A 24,412-nucleotide genomic window follows, 5' to 3' on the forward strand; every position below is an offset into this window, starting at 1 on the left:
TCCTGACCCCGGGTCCAGTTCAGCTCTCAAAACAACTTAGAAATTATAATGTCATTCAAAAAGTAAGACTCTCTTGATACCGAACCTGATATTTAGTTATGTCCACAGCACTTTAGTAATGCACTTCAATAAAGCCGGGAGAGATTAAATGAAGATTTTTAAAATGTCAAAGAAGCAGCAGAGGCCCATGTTTCCTGATTTTACGTCCCTGCTCTGGATCAAGATCCAGAAATGTTGGATCTTACATTTCCCATGATGCAACTTAATTGCATCTTCCATTAGAGCTCCCTGCATCCTAAACACCCAGGTCACTAAAACTCACATGCAGTTTATAATGCAAGCATCTTGTGTGAAACCCAACCTGAGATATTTCACAACACTGGAACGCTGCTCACAGAGCCACAGAAGACATTACACAACTGTTTTCACAAGCTGTACTTTTCAATACGTGTAAGTGGAATTTCGCATATAAAATCATAGGTGTTGCATTGAATTACATCAAAATAATGAGTAAGTCAAACGTCATCACTCTGTGGTTTACAGACAGGAGACGAATTTAACTGAAAGAAACCAAAACATCAAGGAGTCACTGAATATTTTGATGAGTAAGGAAATGATTTGAATCATATGCTGCTGGGCATCTATGGGAGATTTTGGATGCACCACCATCATCAGAACACCTAATGAGGGAATGCCTCCTGGACGAGGCGTTGTCTTGGAGAATCTATGACAAGGACTGCATAAACTGATCTGGTGAAACAACACCTTACTAGGACACTTTATGTTGGTTTTCCTTTCCGTCAGTCAAATGTACTGTTTATACTATTTGATTTCTGACCAGCACAAATGATCTGAAAACTATTTCATCATATGTCAAACACCCATTACTAATCTGAACAGTGTCATGCTTAACTCTCTTAACAATCTTTGATCAATTAGCTGATGCTCTTATCACTGAGGGGCTGCTGTGCCAAAGGACTGACTGACGTTACTCATGTTGCTATTGCCAGCCTTCGATGTTGTGGGGATGAGTGTGTGTTTTTAACCATGGCAATGACTCTGCCGGGGGGATGGAACACCATTCTTCCAAAAGATATTCCCTCATTTGGTGATGACGTTGGTCAACTTTCTTGGGACACTAACTACATGTGTTAGTGCCGCACTGTGTCTGTTCTGTGAAGGGTTTTAAGCTCTTCCTCGTCTTTTTCACCTCACCTTTTTTTCACTTGTTACTTTTTATTCAGCTTTGTGAGAGATTATATATAAACTCGTCAGTGCTTATCCCCTCATTTACACATCAAATAAAGCATTCGCCACTTAAAATTCTTAACAACAACAAACCAGCAAACACTACATTATTTGTATTTTTTTTATTCATTTTTATTTAGTTTTTTTTTTTTTTTTTAGGCGAAAGGGCGCCGCCCTCCTTGACCCACACGAAAAACATGAGTTTATTTTGCCTTTCCGAGTCTGAATAGTTTTTGTCCAATCAGCAGCCTGAACATCATTGTCCAATCAGCGGCCCCAGGCGCTCTCATAGACTTACATGTTAAGTTTTTTTTTTTTTTTTTTTTTTTTTAACTGTAGACCCCGCAATGCATTTCTATGGGCTCCGGGAGTGCCCCAACGTGCTTTCGTCATACGCACTGATGAAGTCACGTGCTCCTCTGATGCACGCGGCGCTTACGCATCGCGTTCACGTTCAAGATCAACATGGCTAGCATTGCAACTCAACGGAGCAATTCCATCGTGTCATTGCTGGAATTACCATTCTGTCGTCGGGGCAATCAAGATAAATTGCCTATCAAAGAATTAGGACAACCCAGACCAAATTTAAATACCAAGCAGGTGTCTTCAAAACCTACAGTCGCGGATTTTCACGGAGTTGGTATGAGCGGAAAATGTGGCTAGCAGGATGCGAAGTAACTAACGCGCTGTTCAGCTAGCCCTGCCTTCTGATTCACCCTGATGGGAAAAAACAAACACCGCCTGGACAACCACGGGTGTCTCTCTGAAAAGGTGAGTAAACATTTAACATCGAAGATGCATACGGACAGCTGCCTGAAACGTTTGTCTTTTGAGAGAGTTAACATCGCCACACAGTTGGGTGAGAGCTACATGATAGCTGTGTCGCGTCACACAGATGAGGTGAGCAAGAACCGCCATATTGTAGGCCGCCTTATTGACTGTATCAGATTCTGTGGCGTGTTTGAGTTAGCTTTGCGAGGCAAGGATGAAATCGAGGGGTCCAGTAACCCCGGGGTTTTTCGTGGACTGGTCGACTTAGTGGCGTCGCTAGACGAGGTGTTTGAGGAGCGCTTAAAACCGGCCTTGTTATGATACTCTGCACGTTGGATTGTAAATAGTAGTATTGGTTGCACATTGCCAGCTGAATATCACTGTATATAGTGAATGTGCTCTGTGATGATTTGATTTGAACCAAAATAATTGTACTTAAGAAATTAAGTTAGTGGTTGAACAGGAAAGGTGACCAGGAAAACCAAATTATACAATGCAATATTGTAAAGTAACTTTGGTTAGTTTACCCACCGAACGGGTCATGTTAGCCATCATCTCAACAATTGCCCCCCCTGAAATATTTGTCAGGAGCTGCCACCGATTATATGGTGAAATGTATGTGGACATCTCTGTGTGATTGCTACAAAGTTATTCCAGTTCATCTGGTGCTGCTCCTCAACACCAAACTGAGTGTGGAAAACTGCCCATGGGAGGCAGTGCTGCCCAGAGAGGGGTTCAAACCCACAACCCTGAGCAAGTGAGTCTCGTGCGCTACCAACTGAGCTAACCAGGCGGCTGAACTTACAAGCCTACACAGGGTGTAGTCTCCTCCTTTCTCTGAGAAAAATCAAGAGTTGTCCTGGACATGACTCAGGGACTCAGTGGACACAACATCACATGCAACAATTTTTATTAACCTTGCACAAGCTGGAATTGAAGCTCCTAAAGAAATAGCTGAGGACACTGGGAACGATACGGAAAGACAAGTCTGAGCTACCACCCCAGCAGCTGACTACAAAGAACAGGCCTGTCAATTTTTCCAAGTTTGTGTACACGGCCAACACGTCCCCGATATCCTATGTGCCAAAGAAAGGCAAGAATGTGGTACTCATGAGTACACTGCACAGGGATGGGAGAATCTGTGGCCAGGAGCATCAAAAAATGGAGATCTTTTCATTATTCTAGGTTGCAGCCTGCAGCAACAAAAAGAAGCGCTGCGAGTGTGTCGACCCAAGATGGATAGAAAAACACAATATACATGCATCAAGTGCAAGAAGTACATATGCAGCACACACAGTAAATGTGTTCAGTGGGGCTGATGTGTTGCAGACTGACATGGTTAGTGTGTTCAACTTGTGTAAATCGACTTGAATGGGCTGAATTTCTAGTGAAGTTCAAATAAATACAAATCATTAATTATGAAAAGCCTTGCTTCAATTGTAGATTTGTTGTTAATTATTTTAACTTAAAATTGTTTGATTATGTTGAATTAAAAACCCAAAAATGCAGCGGGTCCACCATTATGATTACCCAGTAATCAATATGTTCGGCAGAATGGTTTGGTTATGTTACAATATAAAGCAGTGGTCAGTAATTATGTTCATCCCCAGGGTTAGGGTTAGGTTTGTGTCAGTTTTTTGTCTTAGTGGATTTTGTTTTTCAGTATTTCTCACACAATGGTCACTGGCTCCATTTATAGTTAAAAGAAAAATTGTGCAAAAGTTTGATGCAAACTCTAAAAGGGAAATCTCAATCTTGGGAAAGGGATGTTCATATTTGTAGTTATGAAATATGTACAGTGTGAAAGAGACAATTTATACAATATATGCTTGTCACAGTAACATTCAATAGGATTGTGACCCTTTATGGCAAAGTAATTGCAGTATAGTAGTAGTCCTTGTATTTGGTCGCCGCCTAGTGGTGACAGTTGGAAATTGGCACTTTACCTCTTTTCAATCTGCCAGGGGCCATTTTGAACCACACGGCGGTGTTAACACACGGTTGACTGGTGTGAGTAATGTGTAAGACATAAATAAATAAGAGGAGACACAAGCAGGGAAAAATAAACAAACAGAAACTTGAACTGGATTGGATACATGTCTCTGTAGCCGAAACAGCGAAACGTCTTGTTCCACTAAAGCAATTTTAACTGTGAGTACAATCTTAATATGCTTCATTTATCATTTTCAGAATCTAATGATGTGTCGATGACTCTCTTAAAGCAGCTTGGGCCTGATGTTTGTTTTTGTTTAGTGCAGTTAATAGATTTTCTAAAACTTGACAGATTCTACAATGTTGTTTTTTTTCTTATGACTGGATTTGTGTTTGCTGAGGCTGCACTGAGAGTGGCGGTCTGCGGCAAACATGTATCACTAAAGTTGGTGTAATCAGAGCCATGCTTGTTTTGTGTGAGCAATATTCTCCATCACACGTTAAATTACATCCCGGATGTCCTGTGAGAAGAGATGACCCTCTGGATGCCACATCTGTCCTGCAGATGTGGCATCCTTTTCGGAGTTGGCGTCCTGTATTTTCTGCAAAAAAAAAGAGAACAGGGAGAGGCTATTCCAAATTTGTAAATTTTGGGATTTGTTGAAATAAAAATTATGGACTTGTATTGATTTTTAACGTTAAAAAAAAAAGATAATTTCTTCTAAGATTTGTGATGCAAAACAGTGACCTTGTTGTACATGTAAGTGTGCTGTGATATTTTCATAGTGTTATTCTAAAGCTGGCTCAGTTTCATTTGATCGGATTGAGACGGTACAATGTCCAGTAATATCTCAAATGTTGCCTTTAATACAGAACGTAAACACACTAACGACAAAAAACAGTTAAGTTTGAGAAGACAGGAACTAATAATCACTACAGACAAGTTTAGGTATCGAGCGCCGTTTGCTCAGGCGTCTCAGTTTTAAAACTTTTCTCCAAAGGCTTCCTAAACTTGGCTGGTCCCTGTTGTTACAGACCAATTAATGAGGCGGCTAAACTCACTAATTGGCCTCTTAATTGGCCCCCGTAGCTGCGCGCGCTGCTTCCGCTGGCTTTTAGCGCACCGCCATCCCTCCCTCCTGCTCTCAGACATCACAATCCCACCTTGTCACAACGATTTAGGGTCAGTTCCTCAGACGGGAAGGTGCTCTCGCCGCGGACCCAGCCACCCAACCCCCGCCACCTCTGGATCCCCCCCTCTATCACTATCTCCCTCCCACTCTATCTCGGTGTTTTATGTCTGCGTCACAACAAGTCGGTCGAGAGCGAGAGGCGAGGATGATGGCGTCTCTGGCGGCTTGATTCCGGTGCTGCTCTGACAAACCCGCTTTAATAGCATCAATAGGTGGTGGCGGAGAGGGGGCGGGGGGGGAGGGGGGGGGAGAGAGACGAAAAGCGACGGGAACATGACGAAACGGCATCGCGGAGGACGGACAAACTAGGCTGAGAGACGGACGGACAGTCAGTCGCCTTGCCCCCCTCCCCTCCTCCTCCTCCTCCTCCTCCTCGCTGACGGCTTGACTGACACATACAGGCGCTTGGCACAGACAGGGACATACATGCACATCATCCACTTTTTGCAAACACGCAGGCTGCGCATCCGAGCGGGCAGTAATTGGGCAGCGGAGATCCACAGCAGATGAGGGCATTTCATGTCCAGCCTGCCCAGGAATCACTGTGACCCCGACGGAAAGGAGTTCTACTTGACAGGTACCCTTCGCCGGCCAGCTTACTGTACAATTTGCCCGATTTCCTTTTGATCCACAAAAGGCTACATGCACTGTTATGTATCCTGCGTCTGTCTTGACTTCAGTGCATGTACTAGAACAAATGCTCAACGTGCAGAGATAATGCCTGTGCAGTCATTTCATGCATGTATTCAAGTTTTCAAGATGTTGGGAGAGAAGAAGACAGCAGCAAAGTGCATGGCAGATGCTTCAAGTAGCTGCACAGTGATCTTTGTTCATTCAATCAAACTGTATTGCAGCAGTCATCATGCAGTGTTGTGTGTGTGTGTGTTTCATGTGTGCAGTAATCATTTGTCTTGCTCTCTGGTTGTGTACTCACTCTCATCTTTCACTGTGGTGGATACAGGCTGTCGCTATGCTCTGGTCTAAAAAGGAGGAGGGGGGAGATTTTAACCCCTTTGCACCTAAGCCGCCTGTCTGAGAGCCAGCCGAAACGCCGGGGCCATAAACCCCTCTGTCAGCAATGGCAGCAAAGTATTCATCGAATAAATCGGATTTCCATTTCACATGAGCCCTGCTCTCTCTCCTCTCTCCCCTCTCTGTCTCTCTCCTCAGGATGGGGGGAGTAAGTGAAGGAGATGATGTGTTGGCTCGATGGAGTGATGGACTACTGTACCTCGGAAATGTGAAAAGAGTAAGTGCATGTGGGAGTGTGTGTGTGTGTGTGTGTGTGTGTGTGTGTGTGTGTGGCAGAAAGAGACTTTTCAGTGTGTGTGTGTGCAGTGTGTTTGTGCGAGTCAGTCAGTGTGTTCACCTGGATTTGAAAAGACTTCCATTTAGTTTTGTCAATCATTCTGCTCACCTGCTATCTCCCTCTCAGGTAGATGGAGTCAAGCAATGTTGTCTGGTGAGATTTGAGGACAACTCCGAGTTCTGGGTACTGAGAAAGGACATTCACTCATGTAAGTAGAACCCCCCCCCCCCCCCCCCCTCCCTCACCTCAGCCAGAAGAGTAAAGATCATGCCGTTCAGGGCACTTTGTATTTCCTGAGCTAAAAATGCGCCATGTTTGAGGTTTCTGAATGAACGGATGCTCAGCCGAACTCAACCTAAATGTGTTTGTTTACACTTTGAAACTTTGCCTGAGGAGTTGCAGGAACACTTTTCCAATTCTCTCCTGTGATGAGCTTAAAACTTTAATTTTTTTTATTTTTTTTGTACCTTACCACCTCTCTTAGAGAAAAAAAGACAGAAAAGAGCTTACAATCACGTCTGAGGTTACGATGCTGAGTGCTCTGAGTATTCTGATGGGGGCACGTTGAGATGTAATTGCTATATTAGAGTCTATTTATGAATTTATTAGAGTAATGACTCCTCAGGGAAATGGCGCCCCCACTCCACCTAACATCAGGCAAAGGGGGAAGTTGGACGCTTGTTAGGACCATGCTGAATATCCGTCCGTCAAATGAAGTGAAATCTGAAAGGGTGCAAGAGACACTGAAATCAATGAGGTGGCAAGGATGTGAATCAATATACATAAATTAATGCCACTGACTGCTTTCTCTCCCTCTCCCTCTGTCTTCCTCTCTCACATTTGCTTCCTCCCCTCCCCTGCCTTTCTCTGTCTTTCTGTGTTTGCCTCAGTCTCTGCTGGAGTGGAAGAAGTTTGCTGTATTTGTGACGCTCCGCCTCTTAAAGAACCCCTCATAAACTGTCTTAAATGTCGCCACGGTAAGGAAGCACACCTCATCATACGCTGTCAAACAGTGGTTCTCCACCCGTTCCTGTGCTGACCTTGAAGATTTGACATAGTCTGGTAAATAACAGCGTTGCTCTTAGTAAAAAAAACAAAAACATGGCACAGGAAAACCACACATTATAAATGATAGATACGAGCTGTTGCACCTGTATCCTGACAGGAATGAAAATGAATGAGATGCCTATATATATATATATATATATATATATATATAGGCATCAAGATGTTTTTATTTAGACTCGTTACTAATTTGAAGATGCCCTGTAGATATGTTTTAAAACATCTTAAAATGCTTTCGGATGTAATAATTTGTGTCTGATACGGTTTATCAAAAAAAAAAAAAAAAAAATCCCTCGTTGAAATATCCAGAATCTATGAATATGCAAAAATTTTTAATTTGAAAAGTTTAACTGTGGGACACAAGATGTCTCCTAGTTCAGTGTAAATTCCCCTCTGACTATATGCACACTGGCTTCCAAACCAGCTAATCATGCTCTGATGTGCACGTCTTAAACTCAGATTTAAAATGAGCACAGAGAAACTTTCCCTCTTCAGCAGGTGAATTTGAAAACAGCTTTCTGGTGTCAGACTCTGCACATACATCAGTCTGCACAGGGAGAGTCAAACATCCAACTGAAGTAATAAGCAAAACACGTTTCGGAGTTAAAAGTAATCCTGAATTATGATGAACTGGAACGTGCTGAAGATTTTACCGTCATGTCTTCACCGTTCTGTCAGACGAACAGGGTTTCTTTGTTTTGAGGAAAAAGCAGACAAACATACTCCCTGCTCCCTCGATGCAAATAGTATCGTAAAGTGTTTTGCATGCTGCTGAAACAAACCAGCAGAGCACTAAACCTGGAGCTGATTTGCCATTATTGTCACTCCAGCTGTCTGTCTTGTAAACACGAATTAAACGCTCTGCCTCCTCCTCCCATTACAGGTTATCATCCAGAGTGCCACACGCCAACCATTGAACCGGAAGCTGACAGCGATTCGTGGATATGTCGGCAATGTGTCTTTGCAGTCGCAACCAAGGTCAGACCGCTAATCTCTCCGTCTCACACTCTGGGGGGGGGGGGGGGGGGCATTCAGTGTGTAATATGTGAGAAATCCAGTCAAATATATCAAGCTTTGCTTCTACTACACTGTTGTGTACGGCAGGTAATGGCCTTATCTGAGGCAAAAGCACACTAATTCCCTCAGTATTGACTTCAGTATTAGATGTTCTACATTGTGTCCAAGAAATCGTGAACAATCAATAGTTATGAAGCTGAAAAACTACGCTGAAGTTGAGAGAAGTACATTTAAAGTCAATCAATCACATGTGCTCCAGTTCTGTAGATATGAGATGAGAGAGCACCCAGTTAATTGTCAATCGGTCACTGTCCATATCTCATTGTCCAGACTTCCGCTGCCTCGGACACTATCTCTCACAGCTGACCTACAATAAAATGAGACGAATTGCCTTCTCCCCAACGAATGTGATCCGTCTCCCTCGCTGCTCTGACATGACAGTGATTTGAGGGGTCACCAACCAATCAGTTCTCTCCTAAAATTGTGTTTTCAGAGAGGCGGGGCCCTCAAACGGGGACGCTTCGCCCGGCTCATGCAGTTTATGAAACTCCGACTCCCGTACCAGCTGTCGTCTTTAGACTGGGACCCGCAGCATCTTACCAATCAGCAGCAGTGTTACTGCTACTGTGCCGGACCTGGAGAGTGAGTGACTCAGAGGCCAGTTTAAGTTTGAATGTACCGCTCGTGTATGCTGTTTAGTGGTATACATCTTCTCCCAGAGCTTGATCTCATCTGCGTCAGTGTCATCTTGTGGATTATTTGTAAATTGCATGCAGCATATCAGACGTGTCAAACGGCGTTAGAAAGATTTCTTAGAGTTTGCTTTGACTTTCACGGAATGATGCATGAGTGATGTTTGCTGCATCAGTTCAGGTACTGTCAAGTAAGCTGTCAGTCAAAAAAAAAAGTACACCAAACTATCTTTTTAATGTATTTGCTGTGTTTTTCATACTTTGCTTCTTTGCATATCTCGCACTCTGTTGCTTATGTGGCAAACTCTTCTCATCTGGCAGAATAAAACAAACTCCCGGCTGCCACATCTTTATGAGTAGTAGGACCCGGTGGGAGTTCACACCTGAAGACACATTTCAGTTTATGAGACGTGAACTGTCAGGCATCTGCACTCATCAGCCCTCAGCTTTCCTCAACTATGCATAAACGCAGACTTGTCAGGTGACAGATGTTAGACACATTCATTCATTCATGTGTTTAAAGTGTGTTGGTGTCTTCTTGTTGAATTGCAGGTGGAACCTAAAGATGTTGCAGTGTGGAAGCTGTGGTCAGTGGTTCCACGAGGCCTGCACGCAGTGTCTAACCAAGCCGTTGCTGTATGGGGACAGGTGCGTCATTGAGCGTTACTGTAAAAACGACTGACAGAAACAGTGAATGAATAAATGATGCTTATGATCTGTTGGCTGATATTTCACATAAACACTAACATGACAGGATGTCAGTCAGTGTTTATACATCAAATCCTTATAAATATTTTCTTTACATGAAAAGTCAAATATTTAAAATTTAAATGAAATGACTTAAGATGAAAAAAGAATATTTGTACGTGTCAATATAAACACTGATACTGGTATATTTGTGAACAGCCAATATCGGCCAGTAATATCATGACAGTATATCAGTCAGAGTCTAATATTTGGATTGTGTTTTCATGGGAGACATGACTTCTCCGTTAACCTGGTTTACATTGATCCGGTTTTTTTTTTATTGGTCTACCACCCACCATGTTTTATTTCTTTGTTGTGGTACAATATCCAGGATAGATTGAGCGAAAACCCGGTCGTGCCAACTGGGTTCTTCATACTGTGATTTCAAACTCACTAGAGCTGCAACTAATGATTATTTTCATTTTCGAATAACAGGTCGACAGTTCATTTGATTAATTGATTAATCATTAGGTCTATAAAATGTCACAAAACAGAGTCAAAATCAGAAATAGTGTCTTCATTCTAACATATTCAGGTTACAATCAAATAAAACAGAGAAAGGCGGCACATTTAGGAATCTCTGGCATTTTTTACTGGATGAATAAACTGTTAATCAGTTATCAAAATTCTTGTTAATCAGTTTTCTATATAGAATAATCGTCTCAGCAGTAGCCGTCACTCTGATTAAGATAATCAGATGAAGACATCTACATGACAGCTTCACTTGTCAGGGAACTGCTTTAATTGGCTTAAGACTAAATTATTGTAAATTATTGGTGAGCATGTTAATGCACTCACTGACTTGTGCTTCAAGGACAAGCTCTCTTCGCATGCTCGGAGCAAAGGGACAGTGACAGACAGCGGAGCAGACATATCACCTCCCCGGTGCTGTGGTGGTTCTGATATGATGCTGGGTGGATATGCAAGCTGCTGATTGCAGTGCAGTTTGATAGGCTACATCTCATGCGTGTAATAAAATGTATCCATCCATTAACTTATTATTGTCATTAACCATCTGTGTTAGGCGACCGGGTTTTACACCCACCCTGACACCGTGTTATTGCCGAACCTGTCTGTGGGGGTGGGGGGGGTGGGGGAGGAGGGATTAGATTTAGATTGACAGTCAGGGAGAGTGAGGCCGGATTGGTACAACATCTGCTGAGCAGGTGATGGAGGAAGAGTGAAGACCGAGTTGACACAGTTGGAATAGTAAGCATGTGCTGCCGTCATACTGTGCCTGCGCTTCATCTTTCCCAATGACCTTCTGCGAACACATGCATATAGAAGGACGGATGCACACAATGTTGTCATGGTATGAGCTGAGTTTCAGGGTCACTCGGAACAGAATGTTATTATAGTGGAACAGGTACACCTGTCCATTTATTTTCAGTTCAGGTTGATTTATATGATAAAATATCTTGTGACAGGGGACGGATAGAGATTGCAAGGAAAGTAAAAGGGAGGAAGAATTTTACAGCTTCTCAAAAATACACACAAAAAAAAAGTGGAAAATATACTTGTTTGGGTAATAATGGTCTCACAAACTTAAAATGCAATGTACAGAGAGAGAAAGAGAGAATAAACACATAGGTCTTCAGAAAAAAAAATGCAGTTTAAGATGACAGCTGTTTTGGAAAACAAATGAGTTTTATTCAGGTCTTCATCATACCTGTCTGATTTTCTGTCCTTTCCCCATGTTATCTGTTTTAGGTTTTATCAGTTCCAGTGCTCTGTTTGTACAAAGGGACCAGAGACCATCCAAAGACTACCCATGACCTGGTGATGTTAACAACTTTACTGACAATTTTACACAGTAGTTATTTGACACTACTAGAAAAACAAAACATCAGGACTACTTTCTTATTTTTCTTCTTCAAATTCTAAAAGCATAATTCAATTTTCAGTACATTTCCATGCATAGTTTGACAGAAAACTTAATTGTGTCAGTAGTGCTGCTTCACATAACTACACAGCACAGACTGATGCCGTTGTTTGTAATAAAAAATGTGGTAAATCAATCTGGACTCACAAGCCTTGGAAAATGTGAAATATTTAAAAAAAACATTTCAGTTTTATTTTTAAAATGTTTTTGTGTATTTTACCTGTTTCTTAATGTTGAATTGTTACTGATTTTTATTTATTGATCTATTTTTTTAAATGCAGGGTGGATTTGGCTCACTTAGTGCTCTACCATCTCTCGCTGTGCTGCAAGAGGAAGTACTTTGATTTTGACCATGAAATCCTGTCCTTCACCAATGAGAATTGGGACTCGTTGCTCCTAGGCGCGGTATTGATATTTCCCCCGTTTAAGCACCATGATGAAATGATGTGAAATGCTGGCAGCCTTTTTGCATTTGAAACCTAAAGCCTATTAACCACTATTAAAGTAAAATTTAATGTTGGAAAAAAAAAAGTATGACCTCTACGTAAGCTTAAAGGGGAACACCAAGTTAAAGAATTAGATGTTTTAATGATGTAGGACAACAGTGTTTCCTAACCTTTTTTGGCTGATGTACCCCCACAGCCCTATCGCATGAGCTCAAGTGCCCTCACCATCTGTTATGTTCCATTTGATTTGATTTTAAAGTGGGTAATATTTAACACACACTTAAAGTGGATATTGCTGTAATATTTCTTTATACAGCTGATTAGATCAGTTCGGTCAAGTTTGCTTTTGTACTATTACGCGGCACCACTCGCAGTGCAGAAGCAGGACTGTTCCACCATTTAGTATTATTATTAGCTCTTTTATCCATTACTGTGGCTTCTATTAACTTCCATCATAGTATTTCAAGTGTTTACTCTTTCGCTTTAGTTAAAGATTTACCCAGCTATTATTAGCGGCTGTGCTTAGCTAACTATTTCAGCTGTTTATAAATTACTTATCTAGTTACTGGTTATTGTGACAGTAAACTTACTAAAGATCAGAGTCACTCCACTTTATTTGATTTTTCTATATTTCACCAATATGTGGTCTTTCCACATGCCCCCTGGGTTACAAGAAAGTACCCCTGTTTGGGATTCACTGATCTAGGACACCGTGACCAGTATTTGCGGACATTAATGCATTTTGAAAAAAATGTTCAAGCCAGAGGGATGAGGCTCAAAGTTGTGATACCATCTGGTTTAAAGTCTGAAGTTGTTCCACAGAGAATGAACAGGAGGATAAAAGTAGAGGTGACTGAGAGAGACATCAGAGGGAATATTCTGAGCATTTCCTGTACATGTGTCTGAGGTTCTGGTTTCTCCTTTGAGCTGTTTTTAAAAGGCATTTTGAAATTTATTGTTTGCTCTGACTTCACATGACAGCAGAGTTTCTCAGCCATGTAAGCCACAACAAGTAGCTTTCCATAGCAACATTACTGCTGTCAGTGACCGTAAGAGAAAATTATTGTATGCATTAAAGGTTTTCTGTCTGATGGCTGTTCACTGTGTAAACACAGCTTTGATTTTTCATTCCTGTTTGTCCTTCAGCTCTCTGACACGCCAAAGCAGGACCGCTGTCACAATCTCCTCAACGCTCTGAACTCCCACAAGGACAGGTAAGTCGTCGCATATGATGAGAAGAATAAACACAGACCACACATGACTGGATTGATGAGTAGCGCTCCATGAATAGAAGGGTCTTCTTAGTGCTTCGTAGTTTGTAATGTTGGACACACGGGTTGAAATGAGCGAGGTGAAATCTGTGACTTTGAATAAAGAGCAAGTAAAATGTAACTGCCGATTAGACCCGATGGAATTTAACGCTTCTTGGTGCCTATTTTCTCTTGTTAGAAAATGACACAAGTCATAGGTATTTAATCACAATAACCAGACCTGCTTTTAGTTGAAAATTTGCAAAAAAAAACCTCGCAGTTACAAAACTGCACATTTCTCCAGGCAAAGTCTGCTCTAATTACACACACCGAATTACACAGCCACTACCTTTGAAATGCTCCTCAGTCTGCTTTTTCATTAGGGGAAGTACATTTTGTTACACCACTTTAAATTCTTTATTAGCATCAAAGGGAAGTAATGAAAAAAACACACTCATCAGGTGATAATAATTTTTAAGAAATTACACCAGACAAGGCTCTGCTACTTCTGCAGTATACATGCTGTGTCTCTGATGTCGCCCAGGTTTGTCTCTGGAAAGGAGATCAAGAAGAAGAAGTGTCTTTTTGGGCTTCAGGTCCGAGCCCCACCTCCGCTGACGTCCGATTCGTCTCCCCTCATCACCGACCCACCTATCAACATCACACACCGGAGAAGGTCAGAGTAAGGACAGTGTCTCTCTTCTCAGCTCTTATCTCAATAAGAGCTCAGGGATTCCCACAGGGCGTATAGTCATTACGCATGAACAATTAACTTAGGAATCAAAGGACTGCAATTTTCATATGCCAGCAAAAGTATCAGTGTCTTAATATTCTCCTAAAAGAGTATAAACCCCCCCCCGTGAGCTTACGTGTATATATCCGTGAGTGTGTGTGCACATGGGAGTGCACGTGTCCTGTGTGTCCATAGACACACTGTTCACTTTGAATCATTTTTAGCATTTAGCTGGTGCTTTTTCAGGCTGAATTACAATGAAGTTGCAGTGGAGCAGTCTTAAAGGGAAGAGGCTGGGTGTATGTGGGTGGGGGTGGGCGCGTTTACAAAAAACAATTTTAAACATATTTTCAGTAATTTATCCTCTGGTGCCCTTTGCTCACCTGAATAACTACGAGCTGCAAGTTCTGAGTTGCCGGAAAGAGACTCTGAATGCTTGACTGGAGTGTATTCATTATTACGTTTTTTTTCTTTTACAAACAAACATGGTTAGGGTTATTTTAGTTCAAACTAAGCACAAAATCATTGTATTAGTTTCCAAAGAGATCTCTTTTTCTAGATCTTTGCTTGATAAAAATGATTAAACTTTGTAAGAAAGAACTATGAAGGCCTCATTTTATGTCACTGAATGCCTTTTATTCAGTAAAATATATTTAAAAGAAATAATCGTGCACTTTTCGGAATAGAGAATTTTAAAAAAGTGTTTTATTACATACAAACAAGAGCAGAACACAATAAAAAGAGGTCAGACAAACAAAATAAAAAGCTGTAATACCTGAAAAATCAACATTAATAAATAGAATAGGGACTTCTTCAGGTAATAAGGTGCGTATGAGTGACACAGCTTAAATAAAAGCTATATTCCTGAGTCAGTAGTGTTTATGTGATGATGAGATATAATAATTAAGGTAGAAAAGGTTTTTGCTCCTACTAACATGAAGGGCTAAAGATGCTGGTTATAGACCAGTCAGTTTGTCAGTTCAGTGATTTGGTGAAATATTTAATATCAACCATAAGTAAAATTGCCATGAAATGTGGTAAAAATCTTCATCATTGTCAGAGGATGATTCCTTATGATTATGGAGACCCTGTGACCAATTTGAACATTTCCCTTTGACCAACGCTGTGGTCCACGACAAGGACTAAACTCATTTCTAAAACAAATCGCCAGATTATCTTAACATTAGCTGTGGATATCCACGGCCTAGAGAAGAACATTTTCTGTTTTGTGTATTTTATGACCATTTATCATCACAATTGGGTGAAATTGCCGTTTTTGTACACAAAATATTTAAATAACATCAGGTTTTCCTTCAGCGTGCTATGGGATTTTATGAATCCTAATGTCTTTGATGCCATAGCACCGTTGTCAAGCCGAAATGAAAACGCAGAGAATTGCATAAAAAATCTAATGGGAAAATTGTCATAAATTTCACCCAGCACATTAATTCTCCACTGAAGACAAACCTTTTTATATGAGACACTCCATATGCTTCCCTTTTGTGTCACCCTCAGGCCAAGATGTCAGCTTTGTACACAAGATATCTCGTAATGAAGTGGCCAGAGTGCCATGAAATTTACTGAGGACATTCATGCCAATAGGAGGATAAATCCTTTTGATCTTAATGACGCCGTCTTTTCTTTAGCATCGCCCTCAAGACAAAATATACATTTAAATTCCCACTACTTGTACAGCTCTAATTATAGCACCGTAATGAATGTGTTGTCTATTCCGTGCAGCATTTTCTAATAGTTGGTTGTAATAGATATTTCAGCCTCTGGGGGGTATTAGACCTCAAGTCCCATTTTCATAAATAAGCTGCAGGAGACAAGTTTGGTTTCCAGTAAAACATGACGTCAGAGAATGAGAGGAATTTGAGGGAGAAGAGGACGAAGAGGACGTTTTATGTGTTATGTTATCTTTTTATGCGTTTCATATTTTTTAACCTCTGTGTTGATGATGTTTGGGCTCATATACTGGAATAATTGTTACTAATATAATACATCCGTATATCCTTTCGCAGCTCAACCTTTCAGTAGACTAAATATTGCACTTTGGGACCACATGTGTCTGTTTCTGTATTAATTTATGTGCGTTGTTGTTGTTCTCTTCAGCCCGCTGTCACTACCCTGCCAGAGGAGAGTGGGGGGGCCAGAGTCACGTAAATCAAAGCGTCGCATCATAGAGACACAGGTCAGTGCCTCTGTCTCCAACTCAGGGGAGGGGGTAGGTCTGGGCCACAAAACCTCTCTGATTATTTTTTTCCTTTTTTCTTTCTTTCTTTCTTTTTTTTTTTTTATGCAGTCAGGTAAACAGCTCTCTGTGATCCAAATAACCTGTCAGTCAGACGCTGTGATGAAGGTTCATTTCACAGTCTAGATCAGTCTGCGTGTTTTTTTTTTAAACACCCAGTGCAGCTCAGCACCTCAGTATTTTTCTTCTCTCTTTTGCCGTATGTTTAATGCCTGCTGATGCTTCAGAGACTATGGTTAGGGTTAGAGTAGCCTGTGAGAGACGCGGCGTTGTGTGTTTAGCTCGGTTAAAATGTGTCATTCAAATACAAACTCGGCTGCACAAAAAGAACCCGCTCATGTATTTCATCAACATCTGCAGTTGAGCGGCGCATTTATCATGATCATCAAACCCAATTCCCAGCGGATCACACTGAAACAGGCAACATCACGTGTGGCGGTTACTATTTTTACACGGCATTCTTAACCGCGAATGCTCATTGTACTGTGTCCTCCTACACATCACTCTGATCTGTGTATGTGCACATACAGTAATCCTGGAACAATACGCTCCACAGAGCACTCGTTTTCACTCTGGCACATCCAGGCCCCATTGTGCCCCTCTGATTGATGCTAATCTCCCTTCTTCTTGGAGGAGCAGGTTTCGTTGTAGTGGGGAAAGTGGGGTGGGAAGGAATGCTGATATGCGTAGCCTGGGATCACTTCCAAATGCACTTTGCAGTCGATTACAGTTTGGCCAGGTGGCGCTGGCACCTTGACAGTGCAGCATTGACAGAGCACATCCATTTAAAGGCACAGCCGCTGAATAAGGCCACTGAATAATAATCTCCCATCCTAATAGTATTGCTAGAGAAGGGAACGATAATGGGCTAAGTGTGATGCCGTATGTCATAGCCCAGCGATGAGAAATGCGAAAACCTTTAGGTGGCGTGCACCCCCACTCCTGCGGCATTTCCCGTGACTGATGGCTCTGACGATGCTCTGATGTTTTTACTTTTCATGGGTCAGGAGTCGGTGTGTCACCAGAACTGCCTCGCTTACAAGTCAGCTCCATGAAACGTGAAACATGGAGGTGATAAGTTTTTAAGCAGGACATCCTACGTGTGTGTGTGTGTGTCTGATGAGCCTCAGGATGATGTGACTCACATCCATTGATGCTATTAGTGTGGATTTACAGACATATCTGCCCAATTCAGCCCTCGGGCAATGCGTGAACATGGATTTCAACCTCTTATGAATTTTTTAAAAGGACAAAAAAAAAAAAGCATTTTTCTATCACTCTGATTTTCAAGGCGCAAACCTGTATGTAAATGTATTTAGTGGAAAACCGGACGGTCCATGTGCAGAATTAACTTTATGCATGAGCGAGCACGGAGGTATCAGAGCTTGATTGACTCCTGCGATGATGCTGGCATCCGGACGCAATCTGATCTGTGTGTGTCTCCTGTGCCCAGGCTTGTCCACCCCCAGTAGCTGCCAACCCCATTGAGCTGCTGCCATGTTGCCATGGTTACACGGGAGGGGCCAGCCTTTACAACTCCAGGAAGTCAGAGGAGGAGCTTAACTTGAGGTAAGGAGCGGTGTTGTGCCATTTTGGTTTCTGTGGTGATGCATTATTGATGGGAGTGAGAAGAGTTAATGGGTCAGTCCACCTTTATTATGAATAACGCTCAGCTGCTGAGGAATGTTGTGAGTGCAGGGCTCTGCGCTCTTGAACAAACAACTGACTGAAAGCTGCTTTTAGCACTTTAGTATTTTGTTCATGCAGTTTTGTTCAAACCTTTCAGCCACAACAGATCAACACAAGCAAAATACTATAGGACACTATACAAAATATTACAGGAAGCCACCAGGAGAGCTTATGATGCTTGTGATAAAAAGTTCCCTTAGCAACCTGGAGGTGAGAAACTATGAAGCGAGGAGGTAACATGACGCGGAAAGATTTGTTATAAGTGCCGCTGTTTTGAGTTTTGCTTCACAGGACAGTGGTGATTATATTATTTCCTTTGTAGAAATTATTTCCAGTGGAAACTTTTGACAGCCGAGACTTTTTAAAATTTCCTTTTTCTAATAACGTGACCAAGACAAACAAACCCTCGTTGTATTGGTATTGTGACAGTAGAAGTGTCAGCGGCAGATAAGTTAAAGCTTGTGTAAATAAACTCAAACTAAACAAGTGTAAATAAAATATATGTAAGTTTAATTTCCAATTTTAACATCCACAGCTCTCCTCCCAAACGGATGTATGCCCTGTACCACACCACGTACAATGGAAATACTTCACTCTCCAGGAGTCTCCATCACTACAACAGGTTTTCCTCATCTATCATCCTCATTTCCCACAACATGACTTTATTAACATGCAAGGCTGTGCACTGGGCAACATGAAGATACTGATTACAATATGATAGAAATTTGGATACTGGATTTACTTTTTTAAAATTATTATAATTTAATATTCACGGTGATATCCATCCAGAGTCACATGTGAAGGCTGCTCTGTTCAACCACAATATATCAGAATTTTTCAAGACTGTATTGACACATTAGATAATTTAACTTTTTCCCTGCTAACTCTGGATTCTTTGAGTTGTCTGGTGATGCAGCCACATATTAAAATGTTGATCAGATCTCGTTTAAGGATGTCAGATCCTCCTAATTCAGGGATATATCTCACCTTTGGGGTAGTTTTTATAATCGTGATTGAATTACTTCAGTTTAAAACTGTATTAAGTGATTTTTGGGGGCTGGTGAACAAACTGTAAACACAGCACTGACATACGTCAGTACCACCTTATAAAGTTGATGCGGGGGTTGTGTTAGCAAACAGTTGCTAATTTTACAGCCAGCAGACAGGGAGCAACATTAACCTTAATTTGGAGTCGTGTCTCTGGCCAACCAATAAACTCACTCACTCACTTTCAGTTCTATTTTTGACTTTCTTCAGCTACTGAGGGAAATATGTGGATCTTTAGCTTCTGCTTCGTTGACTATATTCACAAAGCATGTCACAGACTTTGTCTATCTGCTGTTTGGTTCCTGGCTGAGTAGTGTACAGGGGGTTTCTTTTGGAGCTTTTAGATCTGAAAACCGAAGGAAAAGAGGCTGATGTGAGCTGTGAGCCAACACACTCAAATTACAGCCATAAAACTAAAACAATGACCCAAAAGATGCTCTGTCGCACTGAGAGGCACTGTAGAGTTGACTGATAATTCTCTGTGGGTTCGTCACTACACGTACATTTGGTTGTTAAAAAAATATTAATTACATCAGCTCTAAGTCCTTTTCTCATGTGGTGTATTTAGTCTACTTTATGTTGACAGTGATGACAGATACTTAAGTCTATAGATTCAAGGATAGTCCTTTATTTACAGTAGTGTTTTCCAGTGAAAAAATAAATAAAATAAATCAGATCTTTTTGAATGAGATGGTGAACTACACCCAGATGAATCAGTGCCTGGTCCTTTGCTTGTCTCTGGTTCTTTTCCTAGTGTGGAGGACACCTGCAGGTTACCACCACCTTGCTTCCCGTACCCCCTCAATTCCAATGGCAGCCATCACCACCACCACCTCCACCAGCACCATCACAGTCACCAACACAGCCACCAACACAGCCACCAACACAGCCACCAACACAACCACCAACACAGCCACCAACACAACCACCAACACAACCACCAACACCAGCCGGGGCAGAAGCAGCTGGAGCCTCTCATCCTACGTGATCTGCCACCTTACCAGACTGGCATGGGCGGAGGGGGTGGCATAGGCGGAGGTGGAGGCGGAGGGGGAGGTGGAGGGGGAGGTGGAGGAGGCGGAGGCGGAGGCGGCGGCGGAGGAGTTGGAGGGGGCAGCGGGACAGTGGCCAGGAGCTGGGGTGGAGGGGAGGCCGTGAGGATCTTGGCGAGACGCGTCACACCAGACGGGAAGGTTCAGTACCTCGTGGAGTGGGAGAACGTGAGTTTGTACTGAGACCAAGGGAGTAAACACGAGACGCAATGACTGTTCTGCAGTTGCCACAGGAATACTGCGTATGTAATATGTGGCAGTGTTTAAAGTACAAACAAAACAAAAAGGAAAAAAAAATCCCTACACGTTGCAAAATCCAGGTTGCTCTCATAGTATCACCTCTATTCTACATCATTATAACCTCACTACTCGTTACTAAATGTCCCTCTTTGCTAGTGTTTCTCTGATATTTGTACTGTTAACTTTGGAATATGCCTTTGCATTTATCATGTTTTACAGTGATGAGAAAGTATTTAAACCTCCTGACGATCTGTCGGTGCGTGAGCCACATCAAAAACATTTCTTTAACTCTCTCTTTTAAGTTACCAGAAATAAAATGGCAAACTTCCACTGCTGGTCATGCAGACAGCGTGCTGTGAATTTATAGGAATAATTTGATATTTTGTGAAATGTTCTTATTTGCTTTGTAATTAGGATAAGATACCACTCTTATGTATGTACAGTAAATATAAAGATAGGGCCAAGAGACAGCTTGGCATAAAGACTGAATGCAGGGGAAACAACTAGCCTGGTTCTGTGCAAAGGTTAAAAGAAAAAAGAATCCACTTACCACTGCCTCTGAAGTGTTGTTTGTTTAATTTGTACAAAAACCAAAGTAAAAATGACAAGTTGTGGTTTTATAAGTTCTGTGCTGGTAAAGTAAGTAAGTCACTGTGGCTGACCTCCGATTCAGTGCACAGACATGAGAAAGCAAATAAGCGTATTTACCAAAATGTGGAACAGGTCCTTTAAGAAGAAACACAAAATAGAGTTTTAAAAACAGGACAAAAGCATTTTAAAAATGAGTTCATTTAAAATTCATAGTGATTTGTTGTAGAAAATGCATTAGAATTTTGAATAGTGTGACACAACATGCATTCATTTGATCTGTAAGCTTGGTGTATGACAAAGTTTCCTTTTCCAACCAAAGTTAGTCCAATATTAGTCCAGACATCTAGACATCTAAATGACCTGAGTCAAATCCCCAGATTAATGCATAGTGGGTAATTTAAATAAAGAGATTCTTTTTAAAGGAAACTGAATAATTTATATTTAAAAACAAAATTTGACATTGAGCAAGCTGAACAACCAGAGGCCCGCACCATACCTCCACCAGCCTTCACTTTGGTAACTGTTCATTCATCAGCTGATGGTTAGTGTTCACGTGGAGTTAAGTGAGAAAATTAGCCCAGAAAATTAGCAGTGATGAATGGTCCGTCCTCAGCGAGAGGCACGATGGCAGCTGGGTGGCGGCTACTGGCTGCTCATGAAAAAGCAGCAGCCTTCTATTGGCCAGGAAGAGACAGAGCAGTGCTGCCAGTCTTATATTTTTGGCCACATAGATGGAAGTTTATACCATATCGCTTAAGGACACTCAGTGAGTGGCGGTGGTTTATGGGTTTCACCTAGATTCTCCCGGCCCTTTCATCTACTTAGATGCCAGCTTATCTTACTTTGGCTCCATAAACAACAAATTCTCTGGAGGTTTTCATATTTTTTTTTCTCATCGCAGTATGTTAATAAAGGATTGTATACATGTTATTACAGGTTACTTATTTGTTATGTTAGACTTTGTCATACATAATTTACATTTAGACTATTATATGTATTAGAAATAGAAGCCACAAGAGGGCTTTTGTTTTATAGATAGAATTATATATTCACAATATATTGCTATGATGGAACAACTTTATTTTATTTTTTTGACGTGGTTGCATAGTGCCTATATGGGTTGTGTACCTGCCGATTGGTCAGTCAGACGTCAGCTGAAAGAGGCCGTATTGCTACTAAACAAGAGGACTGCTGTTTATCAGTTACAACCACATGGGTAAATAACGACCAGTTATGATGTTGAATAGTTTTTAATCAGAACAGGACTGTGATCTAACTGTACATTCCAAACTAACAACAAAAAAAACTAATATATATATGTTACTGAAACGTCTGTTTGAAATCATCAGAATGGAAATTATTTTGGAAGAGTGCGTGTTGTTTTCTTTTTTTTTTTGATGAGTGTTAAATGTCAGAAAGATCAGCTAAAGGTCCAGCCACTCTGCTGCTGTTGTTCAGTTTCTCGTCGCAGGGAGTTCAACCCTTGCGTTCAAAGTGACAGTACAGCTGAAGAAGACCCTGATAGGCCCAACTCCTCAACTCAAACCCATAATATCTTCCGGAGTCTAACAGTATAATTTGAAAGGTACAACATAGCAACATGGTAAAGGCCTGACTGATCACATCCCTTCTTCTCAGATGTGTTTTTAGAGGCAAACGGGGCCCTGAAGTTGGATTTTATCTTTGTGCAAACTGCTTAAATAAATCTAGAATACTGTGGTGCAAGTTTCAGAGTTTATATTTTATACAGAGGTTTATTTCAGCAATCTGTTCGATAAAACCTACACGACATGTACATTTGTCAGTTTTATCTTTGAAGAAAGACCGCATTACAGGTTTAGTTGAAAAAAAAAACACGTGACAAATACAGCATTTATATTGTAAACCAATGCAAAACTCTCAGACTTCATTTAAATACAGACCTCTCTGTTGAATTATCTCCTGCACCTATGCGTACATTTCAGGCCAGTGAAATGGTGTTGCATTACAATTTTCGTCATCCTCCTCAGTGACTATTTGACTGTAGTTTATTAGGAAGGGGTGTGTTGAACCTTTCTAGGCGATGGTGATGAATGTATTTGTGTGTTTTCTATGGTATGTCTATACCCGTCAAGTGCTTGTTATAGGTTGTACTTTAGGTGGAACTCAACCAGATTAGTTTAAACAACAAAACAAAATAGGAGGAAATAAAAGACATCGACATCGAGGTGCAAACTTTATTTTGGGAGAGGTAGTCTTCTTTTTTCTTATTAGTAGTCAGGTCCAAGTTCAGTTTGATGTATTTTTTGAGAGATTACGTTTGTACATGTATACTCAGCATTGACACACCTAATATGTAACATGAATAATAAAAAAAGTTTCACCCCACACAATGTGTTTTTCATCTGTTAGTACAGACAGCTAATCTATGCCTAGGTGAGCAGTTAGCTCTTCCAAAGCCATTTAACTCACTGATAATTGAACAGGCAGCCGGTGTATCACTGTCAAAATGTGGTTGATGTTTGGTTAAGTGCTGCGTTTTGAGCCACGTGCATCCCCAGATCGTGAACTCTGACTCAACAAGAAATAGACAAAATCTTTGTCTAAATGTAATAAGATGAAGTAAGGATTATCTTTCTCTGGGGGCGTCAGAAAAGGATAAAAAAAAAAAAAACCCACACCATTTCTTCCAAATATATTAATTGAATGAAAGAAGACTGAACCAGCCTCTTCAGCTGGTATTTTAAAAGGCCAAATTGAAGAACTTAAGACGTGAGCATAGATGTATGTTCTTAAACGTTGGGTCGGTGTGTGTGACAAAATAATATAAATATCCACACTGAGATTTTGACCACATTTCACAGTCCTCATGAATGAATGGAACAGGCTCAGGTGCCACTTGTAATCACCTGACACAATCCACACACTGAGACTCCTGTGATGACACCTGAGCCAGTTTTTGGCTCATGAAGACCTTGAGACGGAGTCAAAAAGGTCCGAAAATGCCAGTGAGAGTAGCTTCGAGTTTATTTTGTCACACAACTTGTTTACAACATCCATCACTTTGAAGGTTGTACTTGAGGATTTGAGAGTGTTGAAGTCTTTGATTTCATGTGTACATACAGTGTGTGTATGTATAAAAACTGGGGAAAAAAAGAAAGAAAAAATCATAAATAAAATATATGTGTATTTTTTTTCTTTTGCCTGTGTTAGTGACTTTACTGCAAAAGAATAATTGATGCCCTAGGAACATCTGAAAAAAGCTGTATTTGAAG

The 24,412-nt window shown here is 41.2% G+C and overlaps 1 protein-coding gene across 1 annotated transcript; it reads left to right on the forward strand.

Moving 5' to 3' along the window:
• Positions 1–5,288: 5,288 nt before the first annotated feature.
• On the forward strand, positions 5,289–22,883 carry phf1 (PHD finger protein 1). Its single transcript, XM_041043425.1, has 15 exons — positions 5,289–5,721; positions 6,315–6,393; positions 6,580–6,661; positions 7,344–7,430; positions 8,402–8,496; positions 9,029–9,177; positions 9,780–9,875; positions 11,685–11,753; positions 12,138–12,261; positions 13,449–13,516; positions 14,097–14,228; positions 16,401–16,479; positions 17,993–18,108; positions 18,764–18,850; positions 20,030–22,883. The coding sequence occupies exons 2-15, from the start codon at positions 6,316–6,318 to the stop codon at positions 20,508–20,510; spliced, it is 1,743 nt and encodes a 580-aa protein (XP_040899359.1). The 5' UTR covers positions 5,289–5,721; position 6,315; the 3' UTR covers positions 20,511–22,883.
• Positions 22,884–24,412: the final 1,529 nt, after the last annotated feature.

The sequence above is a fragment of the Toxotes jaculatrix genome, chromosome 8 (assembly GCF_017976425.1).
Source record: "Toxotes jaculatrix isolate fToxJac2 chromosome 8, fToxJac2.pri, whole genome shotgun sequence".
In the NCBI taxonomy this organism is placed as follows: Eukaryota; Metazoa; Chordata; class Actinopteri; family Toxotidae; genus Toxotes; species Toxotes jaculatrix.